General features: G+C 47.2%; 1 protein-coding gene across 1 annotated transcript in view; it reads right to left on the bottom strand.

The window, feature by feature from the left end:
• Positions 1-22,033, bottom strand: part of LMLN (leishmanolysin like peptidase) — a 431,292-nt gene that overhangs the window by 292,335 nt on the left and 116,924 nt on the right. Inside the window, exon 6 of the mRNA XM_085647501.1 lies at positions 10,103-10,281. Coding sequence (XP_085503627.1) covers positions 10,103-10,281 — 179 coding nt within the window. The remainder of the gene's footprint in view (positions 1-10,102; positions 10,282-22,033) is intronic.

Genomic DNA, 22,033 nt, shown 5'->3' with positions numbered 1-22,033 from the left:
ACTACCCTCACACCATTTCTGGCGATGAGGATAGTATTCCCCCCCTTCTAGAGGGAGAAGACATGTTAAAATCCTACTACCCGGTTAAAGTTAACCAGAGCCCCAGCATCACAAAATGGATGCTGCTGCCACGGACATAAGTCTGACCTCCTGCTGCTGGGAGTCCTTCAAGCGAGGGAGGCTTGGACAATAGGTTTCCTGCCTTGGGAGGTGCTAGCACCACCCTAGACAGGGCTTAGTGTATTGGGGCAGGGAGGGATGAAAGAAACGAGACACTGCCTGGGGCACACAAGGTGTCCCATGCATAGTCCGATTCAAACCGGTGCTGGGGCACTCCAGCCCCAGTTCTGGCGCGAAACTGGACAAAGGGAAGGGGGTGAAACCACCCCCCTCCTGGTACCACCCATAGGAGGGACCTAGCAGGTAACCCAGCCCCCCCAGATTAGTATAAGAGTGGGAGCTGAGTCCCTAGGACTTTGGATTATCCTGAACTGAAACTAGACACGAAACTCTGGACCTTCGACATTCGACGACAAGAAGACTGAAGAATCTCCCTTGTGGCCAAGGAGTGGCCACCCTGTGCAAACAGGCACCAACAAGTGACCTGCCGTTTGCTTTGCCTAAAGTTCTACGAGGAACAGCCTGCAGAGCCCGACCAGCGCCTTGACCTCCAGACTTCTCTGACCCTGATTCACATCCAAGCTGAGATCCGTGGAGGCAACGAGAGACGTGGGACCGGCTACCTGGGAAAATTGGCGAGTAGCTTCCAGCGCAGCTTCTGAGGCATCCTCGAAGTTGTGCTCTGGGGATTGAGAAGCCCCAACCCCGAGCACCATCTGCACCCAAGATCAGCCCTCCACACTCCACACGGTCACTGGCTAGTGACCCAGACTTTGTCCCCTCTGCTTGCAGGTGTTCTTCCTTCAAGATCCATCCTTGGATCCACCGGACATCTTCCTCCTGGCCGCCTGCCAGCATCTGTTCTTCAGGCATCCATAGGATCCAGCGACGACACCCGACACATCTTCACACCTATGCACCCGTCTCCTGTGGGTGAGGTAACGAGAGTACTCCGGTGCTCCAGTGGATATTGACTATCCAAGTGTCTAAGTCTTTAGTTGCTTCCTCCTAGTTACTTCGGAAGTGTCCTTATTCTTCCTATTTCTAACTGCTACATTCCCATTGACTTTAATGTAACCCGCGTGTGTGTTTTCACACTGCACACGCTTCCCGTGGGCCTCCCACTTCCTAACTATTGGTAGGGTAGTGTAGCCCCAGCGATTCCCTAGGCCCTAGGCCTACTCCCTGTTCGTGACGTGGTACTTATACCACTTTCTGAGTATATGGTTTGCGTGGCCCCTGGGCCTAACTGTATTTTTCCTGTGTAACTTAACGTATGCTAATTAAGAAATTGTTGTGCTTAGACCTCTGAACTCATAAAGAGTGCTGAGGGTATATGTTAGAATAAATACATCCTAATTTTATATATACCTGGTGTGGTGTCCTTTCATTTGGTATTCAGGGGATTGTAATGGTATAACAGCTGGCTTCACATGCCATACAGAGTTTAGCCTAAGACTGCTCTTGTCCATGCTACCACTAGGATAGCTGGTCTATAAGGTTGACTTTACAACCAATCACCATAAGGGTTGTTTGGACTGATACAGGGTGTACACTAGAACTAGTGACATCATATATCAGGCCAACTTCTCACAGGACCTTGCCAGGGAGAAGAGCGAGACAGCACTTATGATGTAGATTTAAACTCTATCGGCTAAGGTATGGGGTCTGCTGACAAAGCCCAGAGATCATCTAATATATAATACTACTACTTCTATGCAAGGGGAGGGAGGTTAGACTAAATTATCTGTTCACAATGACCTCTCCCTTCATGATTTATGGACTTGTATTATGCATTTTTCTGCTTGTGGTGGCACATATACTTCATCTTAGACCACATTAGTTAAAATAAATATTTTAAACTTGTTCGTGTCTCGGTCAGATCTTATTGTGGACAAGTACAAGAGTGAGAGCGAAAGGGTGTGTCTTATTACCGTGATTCCTGAGAGATCTGGGAGTGTTGTGTTCTGGGTTATCTAATCATTTATTTCTCTGTGAGCGAGTAGGAGAGCAAGTAATACACTATAGTTAGTCGGTCCAGGGCTCATGGGTACTAAGGTGGTAGTATGACTCAGTCCATAGGCACCAAGGTCCCATAATCCTATGCATTGTTATGTTTTTGGGCAGAATCCCTGCAACAACCCTTTCTGCCAAATCATATATACCCAACAAAAATTAAAACTGTATTGTACTAGTAAGTAATTCTCACTGCCCAACAAACCCCGGTATGCTGTAAACTGCTATTATTGTTCTTTTTTTTCCTATTTAGATCAAATAATTTATATGAGACAATATAAATTAACCTAACCATTTGAAGATAATGATAACAGTTGTTGATATTGAAATCTTCAAATACTCCTAAATGAAACCACTAAGACTTGCCTGAAATGGTGCACATTTCACCTTGCCAAACCCACCCTCTACTGGCTCCTGGAAGAGGCCAGAATTAAATTCAAGCAACACTGCATTCCCCATAATGCCTAATGGAATAAAGGCCCAATATAACAACAAAAATTAAACTACCCCTACATCGTATTCCCATTAGGAACCTTTATTTAGGTCACAATACACCCAATACACAATTCTCCTTCCATAATGCATGGTGGACGTCCCTAGTGAGTCTCAGATTCCAAACTGTTAAACTTTCTGCACACCCCAATGAAAGCAGAACCAAGTTACCTCCTATTCACAAAAGATCTTAAAATAGAACTCTTAAATAATTTGCCTGAATCCCCTCTACTGAGTAGCAAACTTGAATAATGCAGGTTGGTTTCTATCTATCGACTTTATATAGTGTTGCATTGCTTTACTTCTATACAAAACATCTTCAAGTTATTGTATGATGACAACCATCATTTTACAAGAGACCTAAATAAATAAATGTAGTCTCTAGGTTCTGTAACAGAAGAGTGTGGTTTCCACAAACTAGAGCCCAAAATATATTTAAACAAACATCTGATTTTTATACTGACAGCACACATGAAGTTTAGCACTGACACATGAAACTAAGTAAAAACAGCAAAAAAAGTAGGTTCATATTAAACTTGTAGGAGCTTTCCTTTATACCCAAAGTCAGTACTGCGCTTAGAGGAATAACCTTCCAATTAAGTATATTAAGGAACCTCTACCTCAAACCTGTATTCAAGTCATAATCCCATTAACAGTCAAAGAGAGAGTCAATCTAAATTGTAAGTACTTTCCAGACAACCACCAGGAACCTCAGATCAAGTAATTCCCTGAATAGCCACCAAATGTTATGATAACCAAACCTAGATGTTGATCTCTCTAGGTAAGAAGACCTCAAGTTGAAAACACAAATGGCCTCCCAACCAAACACCCCAATTAAAATGCACCCCATTTACGAAAAACGAAATATAATCAGACAAAAAGAACGACCAGCCAATGCAGCAGCTCTAGCCCTGGATCTGGGCCAACAAATGTTGGGATTAAAACCTGAAAGTAATGCTGACTTACGATGTGATTTGATTGATAACGCCGGCAAAGCTCCCTTAAGTACTTCAGGACACTGAGAAGAAATACATATAATATAATAGATAGATAAACCGACTGCCCAATTATATGAGATCTCCCCCTAAATGCCCTCTCAGCCGCAGATAAGGTGGCAATAGACTTACCTACTTCTGAACTGGAGATCGAACAAGTAATCACAGACACGCCCACCAGCAAAACCCAGGTCCCACTGGTATCCCAACAGAATGTTTTAAAAAATATGCCTCACTACTGTGGCAGCACTGTCTGGCAATGTACGAGGAGGCTTCAGAGGTGAGGGGACTACCATATGACCGGAGGTGGCACACTGCCACCATTATTTTGAAGCAAAACAAAGCTCTTAATGCTTGTGCCTCTTACAGACCACTATCGCTTATAAACGTAGAAGCCAAGCTCCTAGGGAAAGTCCTAGCCACTAGAATAGACAAGAAAATTATACCATAATACACAGTCATCAAAATGGTTTATGGCAGGTAGAAGCACAAAGTGTTGTCTTCGATGGCTGCATGTAGTCTGTGGTGCCTAGGGAAGCTATAAAGAGATGCAGTTCTTTTTGTCCAAGGATTTAGAAAAGGCCTTTGAAATTGTAAACTAGCTTTTCATGTTCAAGATGCTCCAAAAGATGGCCCTTGGTCAGTGCTTCCTTTTCTAGAATATACTGCATGCATGCCCGTGGACACAGGTACGAGTAAATGGCGGTTTATCAGCGCCCTTCCCTTAAGGAACAAGTTACTTACCTTCGGTAACGATGTATCTGTAAGAAACATTAGTTAGTTAGATTCCTCACCTTAGAATATCCCCAGGCGTCAGGCTGGATCCGGAAAGATTTTTCGTCAGCAATACCCCTTGCGCGTCACTAGAGGTAGTCTGCGGCTCAGCGTCCGCCGTCATCGGCGTCGTGCGCCGGAATGACGTCGGAGTACTTAGACGCCGCCCTCGCGCTCGGTCGTCAGTTCTTGTACATAGCTTTCCACGCCAGGAACGCAGAGCCATGCAAGAGACCGACACTGGTGCCAAAAAATCTAGGGCCCTAGAAAGGATAGCCTTAACCCTAGATGTCGGTTCGCAGAACGGGGAGGATGGGTGGGTCGGAGAGGAATCTAACTAACTAATGTTTCTTACAGATACATCGTTACAGAAGGTAAGTAACTTGTTCATCTGAAAGAAACACGTTAGTTAGATTCCTCACCTTAGAATAGATACCCCAGCAATACCAACCCCGGTGGTGGGTCTGCGAACCAAGATCACACCAGAAAGTCCTGGAGAAGAGAACGGCCAAAGAAGCCATCTCTCCGGACTTGGCTGTCCAGGCAATAATGCTTGGCAAACGTGTGCAGCGAGGCCCACGTTGCTGCCTGACAGATGTCCTGTAAAGGGACTCCCCGCCCCAGGGCAGTAGTAGCCGCTGTGGCTCGGGTGGAATGGGCTCTCAGCCCTACAGGAGGGTCCTTTTTAGCCAAGGAGTAACAAACGTTTATACACAATACGACCCACCGCGAGATGGTCCGCTTGTGTACTGCCCTTCCCTTCTTAGCACCCACGTATCCAATAAAAAGCTGGTCGTCCACCCGGAACTGTTTGTTGCGGTCCAAATAAAAGGACAGCGCCCGCTTTGGGTCCAGACGGTGGAGCCTCTCTTCCTCTTTCGAAGGATGCGGAGGCGGAAAGAAGGTGGGCAAGGTGACAGATTGCCCAATGTGAAAGGGAGTTCCCACTTTTGGAAGAAAGGAAGGACGAGTCCGGAGGACAACCTTGTCCGAATGAACAGAAAGAAAAGGAGGCTTAGACGATAACGCCTGGAGCTCACTCACCTTTCTAGCCGAGGTGATAGCTACCAGGAAAGCAGTCTTAAGAGTCAGAAGACGAATGGGACAATTGTGAAGAGGCTCAAAGAGAGCGCACATCAGAAAGGTCAAGACTAAATTCAAATCCACTGGGGCATTACGAAGGGGACAGGAGGAAACATGTGAGTAATGCCCTTAAGGAAACGAGAAACAACAGGGGATTTGAAAAGAGAAGGCTGATCAGGAAGCCGTAAGAAAGCAGAAATAGCTGATAGATAACGTTTCAAGCTGCCCAGTGCAGAGCCCTGCTGGGCTAGAGAGAGAAGAAAGAGGAGAACCTCAGAAAGAGGGGCGGAAAGGGGATCCACAGCCTTTGCTGTGCACCATGCCACAAATTTGTTCCACCTGCAGGCGTATACCGTTTTAGTGGAGGGACGCCTGGCTGCCAGAATAACATTACAGACTTCAGGAGGCAAGTCAAATGGCATCAACTGTCGCCGCTCAATCTCCACACATGGAGGTGGAGACTGGACAGGTTCGGGTGGAGAACCATCCCCTGCTGCTGCGACAGAAGGTCCTCCCGAAGAAGCAATCATGTCGGAGGATCGAATGACATACTGAGTAGCTCGGGATACCAGTAGCTTTGTGCCCAATCCGGAGCCACTAAGATGACTTGGGCCCAGTCGCGCCTGATCTTCTTCAGCACTCTGGGCAGAAGTGGTATAGGCAGAAAGGCATACAACAGACCGCAACTCCACTCGTGACGAAAGGCGTCCCCGAGCGAGTGCCGCCTTGGAAACTCCAACGCGCAGAACTGCGGACATTGCGCGTTCTCTTCGGTGGCGAATAGATCTAACCAAGGCTCTCCCCACTGCCGAAAGAGGCCTTGCGCCACGTCAGAGTTTAGACGCCATTCGGGATCCATCATGCACCGGCGGCTGAGTTCGTCTGCTCTGGCGTTCAGAGAGCCCGCCAGATGTTGAACCCCCAGGGTGATGCCCTGATGTTCCAGCCATGTCCAGAGGCGCAGAGCCTCCTAACAAAGGGTCCACGACCCCACCCCGCCCTGTTTGTTGCAATACCACATGGCGGTGGTGTTGTCCATGAACATCTGCACCACACTTCCCCGGACAACGGGAAGGAATGCCTTCAGTGCAAGTCGGATCGCTCTCAGCTTTAAAAGGTTGATATGGAGCCGAGTCTCCGCCGGAGACCAGAGTCCTCTGATCTCCGCCTCCCCCGTGGGGCCCCCCCCATCCCAGAAGGGACGCATCAGTCACTACTACGTGCTCTGGTTGGGGTAGGGAAAGGGATCTGCCGCTGACCCAATCGCGGTTCGTGAGCCACCACTGCAACTGCTTCGCAGTGCCCTCCGAGATCAAGACATGGTCGGACAGATTGCCACGATGCTGGGCCCACTGAAACTTCAGGTCCCACTGCAGAGCCCGCATTCGCCACCTGGCGTAATGCATCAACAGGATGCAGGAGGCCATCAGCCCCAGAAGCCGCAGCACCAACCTGACCGAAACCCAGGATAGAGGCTGAAAGATGGGAATCAGAGCCTGAATATTCCGGATCCGCTGCTCCGGAGGATAGGCCCGGAACTCCGCCGAATCTAGAACCGCTCCGATGAAGAGGAGCTTCTAGGAGGGTCTCAGGTGTGACTTCGGCACATTGATGGAGAACCCCAGCAAATGCAGGAGGTCGGCTGTAGTCTGGAGGTGGGAGACGACTTGCTGGGGCGAGCCCGCCTTCAACAGCCAGTCGTTGAGATAGGGGAAGACTGGAACCCCCGATCTGCGCAGGTGTGCTGCGACCACCGCCATCACTTTCGTGAACACCCGAGGGGCACTGGTGAGGCCGAAGGGGAGCACGGTGAATTGAAAATGCTCCTGACCCACCGTGAACCGCAGGTAATGCCGGTAGGCCGGCAGGACTGGGATGTGAAAATAAGCGTCCTGCAAGTCCAACGCTACCATGCAGTCTCCTGGGTCTAGGGCAGCCAGAACCTGAGCGAAGGTGAGCATCTTGAACCGCTCCTTCCAGAGGAAGGCGTTGACGCTCCTGAGGTCCAAGATAGGGCGTAGGCCCCCTTTGCCCTTCTTGGGAACCAGAAAGTAGTGGGAATAGCAACCACAACCTACTTCTGGACCAGGAACGCGCTTGACGGCCTCCTTGGCTAAGAGGGCCGTAACTTCCTCCCAGAGAAGATTCAAGTGATCCTCCGACATGCGGTGGTACTGTGGTGGCATGGCTGGAGGGGTCGCCGGCGGAGGAGGCGTTGTGAGGTCGACCGGCGCCGGCAGAGATCCAGGCCTGGATCCCTCGGGGACCTGCGGCGTCGGGACCAAAGTCGTCGACGGCGCCGGGGCCGGAGCCGCCGGCTCGCGAGGTCGCCCAGTCGGGCCCGTGGGACCAAAGTCGTCGACGGCGGAGCCAGGCCCCTCAACTGACGTCAGCGCGCGAGGGCGGCGTCTAAGTACTCCGACGACGTCATTCCGGCGCACGACGCCGACGACGGACGCTGAGCCGCAGACGACGCCTAGCGACGCACAAGGGGTATTGCTGACGAAAAATCTTTCCGGATCCAGCCTGACGCCTGGGGATATTGTAAGGTGAGGAATCTAACAAACTTGTTTCTTTCAGATCCACGATATGCATCAGGTTTGCCCACTTTCTCCATTCATCTGTGTGTCTGTAATACAGCCACCTGGGTTAAGGATGGAAGAAAGACCCATAAGACAGTCTTGCTATATGCAGATGATCCACTTTTGATTATACAGCAACCCAACTGCTTGTTCCTTAGAATATTGCAGATGCTACATATCTAAAGTGATGCTTCTGGTCTCAAAGTAAATTTTGGGAAAAGCCACATATATGCTCATATTGGGCAGAGAAAATTCAATATTCCCAATTGACGATCGCCAAGACCCACTAAGTACCCGGGTCTGATGGTCTCTAGTGACACCATGTTAAGCCGAAATCTCAAGATCCACACTCTACTCAATAAAATTAAAGCAAGAAACGGAGGGATGGGTGACATTTTTGTTACTGCAAATCATATACATCATGCAGAAGGACCCATTGTCTCCTCCTTCACAGTTCTTCCAATCCATACATTCTTGGCTTGTGAACTTCCATTGGAAGGGTGAAGTGCCAAGGATTTTCTTCATTAAGTGTTTTTAAGCCCCTTTGGATAGTGGATTGGGGTTCCCCAATATTCATCTGGATTACTAGGTGTCCCAACTAAGTCCACTAAATAGACTGGCTCTTCTGTGACAGAGGAGACATGGCAGTGTCGCTACATCTGGACATACTAAAGCTATTTGATAAGTACTCCCTGCTGGAAAGTGGCCTGGTACGTCACACAGGGTCTCCAAATGCCATAATCCCGAATTAATGTTGTAAAGCTGCCTTAAAACACATCAGATGGCAAGCTAAAGTATCCACTGAAACTCCCTTTTAGCACGGGGCACTACTCGCTCAGGTAACAAGGCTAAAAGGGTTTAACCCCTGGGACATCATTAGTATCTTGAAGTTTGGAGATGTGTGGAGAATTAGTTATGTCAAATCATTTAGCAGTTGGCTGACTAATTTGTCCTTCACAAAGCCCAATTCTTCTGCTACCTCCCAATTGGACATGCCTTAGAGTGTTTTGGATACTTGCTTGTGGTGGCCCCAGAATTTCATCCCCTTGAAGCAATTACTATGGATCAGCTTGGGAGAAAGGGTCATTGATGCTCAACACCACTGACTCCTTCTTGAGCTTCAGGATGAAGTACAACCTAGAACTCTGGGAGCAAGAGGAGGAGGAATAGACTTGAGGCAAAAATGGTGCCTAGAGGGTTAGCTGTCTCAGCACACATTACACTGATGCAATTTAATTTTCCACACAGAGTTAATTACCACCTCTCCAAACTGTGGCATATGGGACGGGTTACCCTCCTAATGTATATAAGTTGCCAGTGGTACATTCCTACATATTACATGGAGCCGTCCAGTAATGTCACAGTACTGGACACAGGTACACAGATGCTTGGAGGGGGAAATTGGTCATGCATTTTTTTCTTTGACCATAAAATAGTATTTCTGGGGACAATGGATGGCAGGGAGGAGGGAATGGTTGTTGGTTAGGATAGATCTCCTGGTTGCAAAACGAGATATTGCAAGGGTGTGTGGGATGCCTCAACCCTCCCCCCACTAAAGGAGTGGTGGGGGATTTACAGGTGTACACTGACAGAAGACTATTTATAAGGCCAGAAGCTCCCTGGTAAAATATCGGAACATCTGGTACCGCTGGAGGAAATATGGGAAGAGTGCCTGCATTTTGCAGGGGTCCACATTTCCTTGTGCATGACCATCAGGGTGGAAGTTCAGCGGGCAGCCGTACAATACTGGATCGGGAGGGAACATGTATGAGCTGTAAATGTGTCTGCTATAACATTGAGTACTTTGCCTATGTTGATGCCTTGCTTATGTTTGAAAACATAAATGAAAAGTTTTGTTAAAAAAAGATTTGTTAAAGCGGTCATAACATATTGAGCTGAAAACATGATGTACACATTTACATTTTAATTTGAAATAAAATCCCCAAAATACTGATAACTTTTTAAGTACATGATTACATTTCAATGTAGAAACGCAACAGGTTTAGTTGAGAAAGACACACAAAATGGAATTTATCTTACCTGTCCATTTCTGCTTCCAATTGGCAGTATGCTGCGTAAGCAACGATATTTTCTTGGCCGCACCTCTCAGTAGTTAGTGCACTGACATAGAGTACAAAGTCTGCATCTTGAATGCCTTCTCGGACTGGTAAACCAGCAGGTCCACATGACCACTCGTTTTCACTGCACACCATACATTGCTAAAACAGAGCAATTAAAAACAAGCAGTCAATTACTATTAGCCTGGAGCACAAAATTCATTCTACATACTTAATCCCAGCACCCTGATATACTTCTGTAAAAAAATTGTTGGCCAGAGATTTTCATTTTTGATTTGAGTTTTTGGATCATTAGAGAAGTAACTTAGCAGAATTTTTCTGGATGACATTTTTAAAACTAGCGGATATCTTGCAGTGATGTCATATTTCAGGAACCATGAGACCTATATACCTAATTTTGGTGCCAAAACATAGGTTTTGGGAATCAAGTAATCTTATAGAGACAGAAAATAACTCCTCAGAGCAACCCTTCCGCCATTTTCCAGACTGGCAGTTATAATAGAGGAAGAGACATATATAGAAATGAAAAAAAAATGTGTTTTTTAATCCTTTTATGTATACACCAAACAATGTTTGTGATCTGAATATGCAAAAAAAAAATGTTATCACTCCTGTTTATGACACATTTTCATAGTTCACTTTATTTATTTGTTTCACCAATCGCTTGTGGCACATTTGTAGAATGTTGAAAATTTGAGAAGAGCATATCGACAGGGATGTCTTCCTCTAGCACAGGTTTTTGCAAGTACATATAAGTTCTGTGGGTACAGGCTTTAGAAATGTTACAGGTTTTAGCACCCCATTAATACCTTCTCAACCAAATTCACACAGATCTTTCTCTACATATGCATGATACAAAACATTAACACATCTTCTGGTCAAGTAGAATGTTCTTTTAATGTGTCCACGCACAGAATATGATGTCGGTGGAAGGTCACTTAGTAGAACTGATCTCTTGTACTCACTGCACCGAAGATTGTCATATGTGTGACAGTCGGAACTAATTTTCCACACACGCACAAGGTATTTTTTTGTGCTTTGTGTGCGTGGATCAGGAGCTTGAAGGTGATCCTTTTGGTGACGGGGAGCCAGTGCAGGCATCTCAGGTGGAGTGTGATGTGGCTGCGGCGGGGGACGTCGAGGATGAGTCGGGCTGAGGCGTTCTGGATGCGTTGGAGTCGTCTCTGGAGCTTGTTTGTAGTTCCTGAGTAGAGGGCGTTCCCGTAGTCGAGTCTGTTGGTGATGAGGGCCTGGGTAACGGTTTTTCTCGTGTCGAGGGGGATCCATTTGAAGATCCTGCGGAGCATACGGAGGGTGTTGAAGCAGGACGCGGAGACGGCGTTGACTTGCCTGGTCATGGAGAGAGTGGAGGCGAGGATGACCCCCAGGTTGCGTGCGTGGTCCGTGGGTTCCGGGGCTGTGCCTAGTGACGTGGGCCACCAAGAGTCGTCCCAGGCTGATGGGGTGGGTCCGAGAATGAGGTCCTCTGTCTTGTCTGAGTTCAGCTTCAGTCTGCTGTCCTTCATCCAGTCGGCTACGGCCTTCATTCCTCTGTGGAGGTTAGCTTTGGCGGTGTGGGGATCTTCTGTGGGGGATATGATCAGCTAGGTGTCGTCGGCGTAGGAGATGATATTGGGTTGTCGTGCGACGTGGGCTAGGGGGGCCATGTAGATATTGAACAGCGTCGGGCTGAGGGAGGATCCCTGTGGGACGCCGCAGATGATCTTGGTGGTTTTGGAGCGGAAGGGTGGGAGGCGGACGCTCTGGGTTCTGCCGGAGAGGAAGGATGTGGTCCAGGCCAGGGCCTTCTCTTGGATACCGGCGTCATGGAGGCGTGATGATAGGGTGCGGTGGCAGACCGTGTCAAAGGCTGCTGATAGGTCCAGGAGGATGAGGGCGGCTGTTTCTCCTTTGTCCATCAGGGTCCGAATGTCGTCAGTGGCGGCGATGAGGGCGGTCTCGGTGCTGTGGTTGCTGCGAAAACCGGATTGGGAAGGGTCCAGGATGTTGTTAACTTCGAGGTAGCGGGTCAGCTGTTTGTTGACAATGTTCTCGGTCACTTTTGCCGGGAAAGGGAGCAGGGAGATGCGCCAGAAGTTCTTGAGGTCCTTGGGATTCTCCTTGGGCTTCTTCAGAAGGGCGTTGATCTCGGCGTGCTTCCAGCTTTCTGGGAAGGATGCTGTCTCGAAGAAACAGTTGATTGTTTTCCGGAGGTGGGGCGCGATGGTTGCGCTGGCTTTGTTGAAGACGTGGTGAGGGCAGTGGTCCGATGGGGATCCGGAGTGGATGGATTTCATGGTTTTGATGGTGTCTTCGTCGCTGACGCTGGACCAGACGGTCAGACGACTGGTGCGAGTGGTAGTCGCAGGGGTGGTGGACTCGGTGGTGGGTGCGTGGGGGGTCGGAGTTGAAGCTGTCGTGGATGTCGGTGATCTTGCGGTGGAAGAAGGTGGCCAGGGAGTCGCACAGGTCTTGAGATGGCGAGATGTCGTTGGTGTTGGAGCTGGGGTTGGAGAGTTCTTTCACAATGCTGAAGAGCTCTTTGGTGTTGTGTGCGTTGTTGTCTAGGCGGTCCTTGAAGGCGGTCTTCTTAGCGGTCCTGATGAGTTGGTGGTGTCTGCGGGTGGCGCTCTTGAGGGCTGTGTGGTTGTCTGGTGTTCGGTCGTGGAGCCATTTCTTCTCCAGCTTCCGACAGGTGTGCTTGGAGATCCGGAGGTACTCGGTGAACCAGGCGGCTTTCTTGTTGGTGTGGTTGGTTGTAGAGGTCTTGAGAGGGGCGAGGGTGTTGGCGCAGTCGTTGATCCACTGTGTGAGGTTGGTTGCGGCGGTGTCTGGGTCGGTGGGGGTCGGTGGGTGGTCTCAGGGCGAGGGCGGTAGTCAGTTGGTCCTCGGTGACCTTGCCCCAGCAGCGGCGTGGTAGCTGTTGGATGCGGTGGTGTGTGGTGGGTTTTCTGAAGGTGATGTGGACGCATCTGTGGTCGGTCCAGTGTGGTTCGGTGGTGTGGTTGAAGGAGACGTGGGGGCTTGCGGAGAAGATGGGGTCGAGCGTGTGCCAGCGGCGTGAGTTGGTGTCGTTACGAGCTGTTTGAGTCCGAGGTTGGCGAGGTTGTCGATCAGGGCGGTGGAGTTGGCGTCGTTGTTGTTCTCGAGGTGGAAGTTCAGGTCCCCGAGGAGGATGTAGTCCGTGGAAGCGAGGGCGTGGGTGCTGATGAGGTCGGCGATGGTGTCACTGAACTGTGGGCGGGGTCCGGGAGGTCTGTAGATGAGAGGTCCTCTGAGGGTGGTGTTGGGGTCGGTGTGGATCTGGAAGAGCATGTGCTCGGCGGTGGTGAGGGTGTCATCTGTGTTCGTTGAGATTTTGATGGAGTTTTTGTGGATGATGGCGATTCCTCCTCCCACTCCGTTGGTGCGGTCTCTGCGGGAGATCTTGTAGCCCTGTGGGATGGCTATGGCGATCTCTGGTGCTGAGGTGGCGTTCAGCCAGGTCTCCGTCAGGAAGGCGACGTCGGGGCGGTGGAGTCTAGGATGTCCCAGAGTTCGATGGCGTGCTTGCGAGCGGAGCGGGTGTTGAGGAGGATGCAGCGGAGGTGGTTGGGTTCTCTGGCTGGTGGTGTGGAGGGTTGGATGCTGGTGAATCTGCAGTTCCGGCAGGTGAAAGGCCCCTGGGTGCGTTTCGGGGTGGCCCCGGAAGCAGGGGTGGTCTTGTCTGGTGTTGAGTGCGTGGAGGGTGCTTGCGTCGTAAAGCAGTCTGGCGTTGCGAGGGGTGCGGGGTCCAGGGGTTCTGGCGCTGGGTGCGGTCCAGGCGCGGACGGGCGCAGACGGGCTTGCCTTAGGCACGCCTTTGTGGCCTCCATATGAGGGCAGAGGGAGGGAGGAGCAGCTGGGAGGTGGAAGCGGGGCGGCCAATGGGAGTGAAGGGGGCAGGCCGCAGGGGCTCAGCGGCGGGGGAAAATCCGGGGAAAACCCAGGGACAAAACGGCGGGAAAAGACAGCGGGAGAGGGACAACAGAGCACCGGGGCACCAGAAAGCAAAAACACAGGGGCACAGAATGAAAAAACAAAGTGGCACAGAAAGCCAAGCGCATGGGGTACAGAATAAAAAAGGGAGCGAGCAGTCAGACGGCAAAAGCGGCAACGGAGGTTCAACCCACAGGGGGCTGCGTGGCGGATGGGGGGAGCGACCTGCCTGGTGACAGGGTCAAAGGTCCATTATCATTCTTTAGTCCACTCTGCCACCCCAGTTCAGGCATGGCCACCAGAGGCACACAAAGTGAGGGTCCGTAACCGACATCAATTTGTGACAGGTGTCACAAGCCTCAAAGCCGGTCCGACGTGACATCCCTCATGCACCAGGAGTCAACACAACTTAAACAGTAGTCAGCAAAAGTAAAAAAATAGTTAGTCAAAAAGAGACTAAGGGTACCGCTCTCTCTGGATCTGCGCTGGCTGGCACGGCGCGTGAGGGCGGCATCTTAAGTTGAAACCGTGACATCATCCCGGCGATCACGACAAATGCGGAGTCGACTGACGCCCCCTACCAACGTGCAGGGGTACTGCTACGTAAAACATTCTCTGGATCCAGTCTGACGCCTGGGGGCAATTCTAAGGTAAGGAATCTATAACTAATAGTTTCTTTCAGATATCAAGTTGCACAGGTATAGGTGTCGTATTATTGATGCAGGCAAGGTCAATTGTTCCACTTGTAGACATTTGTCTGATTCTCTCACATTCTTTGACAGATAGTTCAATATAACTGTCAAAGACAATGTGCAGTTCTTGCAAGGTGCAAACTGACTTTCATATCTGAAGATCAGTCTGAATGAACTCTCCGAAGTTTTGCATGGATGAAACCTTGACCATTCGCAATTGTGACGTAGTCTAAAACAGCAGCAGTTTTCAATTAGGATCCCTTTTGTAATTCAAATTCTTTAGGTGAAAGTCTGTTTTCGAGTTCTTGAACAAGTTTGAGCTTTACTGGTTTGGTTGCAGCATCTCCATCAAATAATGGGTTTGTTGGAAGAAGATCATGCAACAGAATGTCCTCGATAAACTCACCCCTTTCTTTTGCTACATCCATCTCTCTATGTGCTTGAGAAATTCTTGCTAACTCTTACTATGGAAATTAAAGCAGGGAAGTTTAGCTTTAGTGATTATGTCAACCTAGTTTTTCTCTTTCAATACAAATCTCTCCTGATTCAGTTCTCAGTATACTTTCGATCCATGTTCCAGGACATCCAATAGACGTGTCTTTATATGGTCATCCACATATCATTCGGTCACGAAGTGTTGTAGTCGAACAGACTCAGTCATTTCAAAGGGGTGTCTTTACTGCTGCATGAAATGATGAAGGCTGTCAACATATTTATTAAAACGTTCCCCTCTCTCTCCCACAAGTTTCTAGTGAGAAACAGTTACACTATGGTCCATTAATTTTGAATTTGTCATCTCTCTGAAAAAATTGCAAATAAAAAGGACTTTTTGGTAAACTAGCTGTCATCGAGCAACATATTCACTTTTACGTGTCTGACCAACAATTCCCTTGCAGCTTTTCTGTGATCTATGGATCATCTGTTCCAATTTCATATCTAGAGCCACAGCATTGATCCTTCCCTCTGTCTTTCACCACAAAATGTCTTTGGATGAATGTCTGTACACTCCTAACTTCTCATTAATAAGTCACAAAAAATTATCAGACAATCCAAACCTCAACTCTGATCGTATCAAGCTCTGACAAGGAATGATTTGAGATATGAAAATAGTTATTTCCTACAAGTACAGGTCACTTCTAGGCAGTTCCTTTATCTCAAGCCTGGCGAACCTGGATGTACATCGTTCAGATTGGTATTACGGGGTATCATTGGAATTAAGTGATTGGCTGGTTTCTTTTTTCAAAGTGTCTAAGGGCGGATCTTGGTGTATGGGTTAATCAGTCACAATGGTGAAGGATATCCTGTCTGCCGAAATACAAATCCCAGTATATCCTACCCTACCCAGGACCTATGTCATTGTGAAATCGACAATAAGACTGTTAAGGAGCAAGCTTGAGTTTTGCTGAAACTCCTTGCAGACTTGAGCATCAACAACAGCACAACTTTCCAGGAAATATATTTTATGTATGCTTTATAAATAGGCTTAAGCGGGCTTATCAAATGAGTGAACACTGTCTTTTAGTTACTATGAGAATGGCAAGTATCTCAGTGGAGGGATAGCCCTAAAAAGGGCTTGCCAAATTATTTTATCATGCTGTTATACAATAGTGATCACGTGTAAGAGGTGTGTCTAAAGTGATAGTAGAACTGGTATTAATTAACTATGCTGAACCAACCTTTCATAAACCATTTGTAGTGGTTTGGTCTGATCATGTGATCATCCCCTTAAACATCTGTATCCGCAAACTACATAAACCATCTTAGCCCAGGAAAGAACCATTCACAAAACTATTCTTCAAACTTGTCACCAATTAGATTTATGCACAGACTACACCTGAAGTTACAACAAACATGCTAAGAGGAAATCCCATCAACGTGCCTTTCTTGCAATATGATGAGGCTATCAAACAAAAGCCAACAAACAGAAATCGAAAATCGGGGTGCCAAATATCAAGGCTGTGTTATCTTAATTTCACCTCATGCCACTTTAATCCACCTTTCGTCACTTCCTTTCTCTTTATCACACACTTGCAGGTTCTTTTTCATCTGTGCTTTCTCCTTTAGTCACTGTTTTTCCATTTTTCTCTTCTTCCTTTTGTGTTTGCAAAAAATAAGGCCCAATGCCCAAAAATGAGTATCGGAGGGTTCAAATTAAACACTGGCTAAAAGAAAAAGTCAAATCATAAAAAGAGGGAAATAGTTGTAAAATGTACTTTGATATATGCATGTTGCAACACAGACCGCACCAAAAAGAGTAAGTACAGCAGGATTTCAAAGGGTAAAGCAGAGAGTGGATCAAAACATCACGCACAAAAACGCTTCCAATTTGACGCTGGGTTGTGAGGTAATATCTGGCTATTGCAGCGAGATAGAAGGTTTGCAGTTGGTGTCAGATGTGCGGTAATTCAGAGTGAAGAAGAATTTCTGTTAACTAGCAATGCCTGGAACATTCTGGTTTAACAACAGTCAGACAGCATGGCTCTCTCTTCATCTTGCTCAGCAGTGTCAGGATGAGGGGGAAGTGGAAGACAATCCTTTGCAAAGAACCCTAACCGCGAGATTGAAACGCATTTCCTACAACCCCAGCAACGCATTCCTGCTGAAGTAAAACTGACATCTGCTGTTGATGGTGGTGATCAGGGTCAGTTTGCCCAGAGTCAGCCTCACTCCTAAGGGATCAACAATAGGGATTGATTGATGGTTTTGTGTAGTAGGTCTCTAGAATTATAGAGTAAGCAATCTTAGTCCTTACTGGGGACTGGAAATTCAAATTATGTTGCTCTCTCAATTAAAGATGAAAACATGCAGTGTCGTCAGTTTGTCAACTGGCAGGAGGCGAGATGGACGCTCTCCTGGTTGGAGCTATAAAGTCACCCTCTTCATGTCCTTTTTTCTCTTCTTGATATACACCGACCGTCACATCCTTCCTATAAAAAGGAAGCAGATGTACAGTGCATTGGAGGTTAGCATAGACTCTGTTGCAGTGGGTGAGAAGGGTTCAACAGCTGCTGAGGCTCATGAGGTCGATGTGATGGCAACTGCAGTTGTGACTGATGAGCTTGCCTTGGTAAAGCCAGCCAAAGTAACTTAGGTTACCATTGTTGAAATCGAGATTATACAAGTAGTTATTAAATAGGTGGACCCTTTGTCTGGTCTGGAAACCTCGTATAAAAGTCTGCCAACAACTGTTGAAGATCTTGAAGCATAGCTGTAGGAATATCTACCATGGACTGATTGCAATACTGCTCTTCTTCAAGGTTGTGATCATAATGATACTGTTACAGGGATTCTGCTCATGCACAGAACAATGCGCAGGAAACCAGGACCTCAAAAAATATCCGGCTGATGATGGAAGTCATCCAGGTTAATCCATTAAGGTGTATGAGCAGTATGTTGCAACAGCCTCCAAGAGGAAGTCATTGATATCGTCAGAAAAGAGAGCAGCCATCCATTCCAGCAAAGAGAATGAACATACATGTTCAGCAACAATGGGAGCTCCTAGCACCATCAGTGGACAATTTGCGTGTAACTCAAGAACACTTTGTTGTAGGAAATCATGTGCAGCTGCACAGACATCCCATTCCGCTAAAACTCCAAGCGCAGCCGCACAGGCCATAATCCCAACACCAGAACATTCCAGCTCATGCGCCACTAGAGGACTCATTAGCAGGTCATAATCCAGGGCAGGAGACACCGTATTGGAGAGGCAAAGATCCAATGCCCATTAAAACGAACATTCCAGGCAGTGAAAGACTGGTTGCACGCAAGCGAAATAACCAAAACGAAAAGATAATCCATAAGCCACGCTCAGAGTGGCCAGTGGCAAAGTACCGTAGCATTCAAGCATATGACTACGAAGCAGCAGCAGCAGCCGGTCCTGGCTCTTTGGTGCCACAGGAAGAGCATCCATTTTGGAGCAAGCAAATTAACAGCAGAATTCCAGCGGCTAGTGCAAGTAATAGTGGTAAGACACCGAAGAAGCTGGAAAAAATAGAATGGATAAATGCTGGGATCACACCAAATATAGTTTGAAAAGGGGTCACAAGGCCAGATCCCACAACTTGAAAAAAGTGGGTAATGCCTGTAGTGTTAGAAGCATTGAAGATAGTGTGAATCAACGCACCGAAATGTAGTGGGAGATCAGTATTAAGAAGCGCATGTACCTATGTATAGGTGTTAGCCACGTGAAGGACGAAGGTCTCACGGGCAGATGTGAGAGCAACTTCTTTTTGGGACAATAATGCTCTTATTCTGCTAAATTTGTTGAACTCTGCCTTCAAGGTCGGAATGGAAGGCCAAATCGAGATGTCGAGCCTCCCATGTGGGGGTGGAAAAAGCATATTTTTACAGCAAACCACACGCTGCGAGACTGTTACAATGTAAGGAATGCCAGCAAGCATGCCGCAGCAATCTTCATTATTTAAAAGCAATTCGCTACCGTTTGCTAGCAGGGTAAACGTAGGTGTGATAGCTGGTACTGGATGACCCTTCAAAATACACGCCAAATTTGGTGCTTTTAATTAACATAAACCATGCAACTGTACATTCTTACACACAAGAGAATGATCAGGCGAGGAATCACAGTGAGGTACACCTCTCTGTCATCCTGTAAGCATCTGTATGCCAATGGTAAAGACCACACCTAGTGAAAAAATGCACTACCTAAAGGTTCATAGCGGCCCAAGGGATAATGTTACATACATGAACTAAATTTAAACAAGGAAAATGGCAGAGTTATTACCCAATGGATGAGCCACACTGCTGAATTACTTTCAGCAACAGAAAAAGGTAAAGGTTCTAATTTTTCAATATGTAACAAAGTGTATGTGGAATCCTTCATGGACATAAACTGTTGTTTATCTGTCAAGTTAAATGCCGTAAATTTGACATAAGTTTCCTACTGAATAGGTAGTAACCGAAGGGGAGTCTGAAAAACGCAGATCAGGTCTATCCTGAGTGTATTCTGGGGCCTTGTCTAGGAAACGGCGTTGGCAAGAATCTGAACTTATTTGCCAAACCAACCAACTCTGTGGGTCCAGGCTAGAAATATTAAAAGTATAATTGGTAAGCAACAACTGCAAATCATCAACGGCCAAATCTGTATGATTATTCCAGTTCTCATAATCGGCCAGTGCAGGTATTTTAGGTGCATTCATTTGTTTTGCAGTGGACAAACCCAAACAGGTTGTTTGATAAATCGAACTATTCAAGAATAAGATTTGTATTGGGATAAGACACACACGATGCAAAGCTTCAGAGCCCTGTACCTACCAGAACTTATAGCCCCAAACAGACATAAGATCTGCTGTATCCTTCCACAGCTCATAGCCACTCACTGCCAGTTGATCAATAAAGAATTTAGAATACACTAATTCAGTGTGGGTGAGCATGACTTTAGAATTGGGTGTAGTATTCAATTTCAAATAAAATGAATCCGGATTGGATTTATTAAAATCAGTTCAATATACACATTTTTTCAAAAGCGTTTTCGAACTGCCTTCAATGGGAGCTGGGCAATATTCCCATTGTGTGTAATTAAAAACATTTCTAAATGTATTAGCTTTATGCAGGTAATGATGGCCATAATGCTGGTAACAAAATAAATCAGCATAATTTGCAGTATTTAAATACAAATCCTCAGCATCAAATGCAGCATAATACTTCAAATCAGAAAATAAAGATTGAACGGCCTGTACGTCCCAATCAGAGCGTATGTTATGTTTCACTACATCTCCCATAGAAACGCGAAGTACATTGGGAACATTAACCACCTCTGTGGGGCCATGAATTTGGAAGTTTACTGCATCCCAAACTATTCCATCCGCAACTGGCCAGACAGAGATGTTCACAAAAGTCTGGTCCCTTTTCATGATGTGTGATGAGGAGTGCGGTGCCAAAGTTCCATCAATTACTTTTATTGCAGAACGTTAAGTGAGGTAGTGACCATTTATTAAAAGGAAGAAAAATGTCACAAATCCAATCGACATGAACAAAAAAATGGCGATGAACACCAACCAAATGTATGTCCAAGGAGGACCTACATAATTTCTTTTAAACCAGATGACAAAAACATAAAGTTTGGATGGGGGACTCGATGTGGAGTTAGAGTCAAAAGAAAAACGTGACTGTTTTAGTGTGTTGTCTTGTAAACCAGGCAATGTCTCTGTAGCGGGATACGCATATTCAGTTTCTTCATGAAGACTGCAAGCCAGAGGAGTTAGCAAAGGATCAGTAACAGCGGTCATCACTATAGCAGTGTCAGGCCTGATGTTGTCGGAACTGGCCAAGACTGTATTCCTGGATATTGTTGGACAGGAAGCAGCAGGTGTCATACAATGTAGAATCGGCCAGGCATTGTAGTTTGACATTGTCCACTGAGATGCATCTGTTATCTGTTAGCTCTTACCACATACCACATGTCCCATAATGCATTAGGGGCAGCATGATTGTGTACTTTCCCACAATACACTGGGAAGCAGCAGCTGACTGGAGCCAGCTTATAAGCAAGCAGTAACAACTCCCAGGTGCTTGGCTTTGTTGTTTGGTGCTTGAGCCACGCCTTGATCCTGTAGCTGGTGAAGTGGATGTTCGTTGCACTTCCTCGTGACATTCGTTTTGAACTGGGTTATCTGGACCTTCAGTTGTCGAGTACAAGGACCCTTTTTGTTTATACCTTGGGACCCGGTATAAGAGACTGGTTTAGAAGCGCTGGTCGCGATATTGGATTCTTCTTTTTCCTTTTTTTATCCCATTTAAATTGTGAACTTTATTGTTACCGCTAGTGCGAAGTAGCGCTGAACGCTACGGTATAGTTGCCCCACCTCATGCCTGTAAGGAGGGCGCTCGGACGCAAGGACCCGTAGGGACTGCCTGTCTCCTGCCTGTAAGGAGACGCTCTCGGAAGCAGAGACCCTTGACCCGTGCTGTCTATCGTCCCGCGCTGGGTTGCGCTACCAGGAGAGACAGCCCGGGGGAGTCCGGAGTTTTTGTTTATTGATTGCTTTGGGTGCCAAAGGAGAACGCTACTGACACAGTTCACATGTCTGTTCCTCACGCGCTAGGAAGCGCCTTCAACTGACTTGCTCTCAGCTAAACCGCAAGTATACTCCAAGTGCTGGGGGATCGTTTTGTGTGCATTTTGAACCTCGCTAATATAGGTCCAAGTCAGTGGAGTACTGGGACTGTTTAATATGGTGGATCCTTCTTTTCGTTTTTTGGTTGTCCATAGTTCCTGAACATAAGGA

The sequence above is a fragment of the Triturus cristatus genome, chromosome 3_2 (genome assembly GCF_964204655.1).
Source record: "Triturus cristatus chromosome 3_2, aTriCri1.1, whole genome shotgun sequence".
Lineage (NCBI taxonomy): Eukaryota > Metazoa > Chordata > Amphibia > Caudata > Salamandridae > Triturus > Triturus cristatus.
This window is presented reverse-complemented; position numbering and strand designations above follow the sequence as displayed.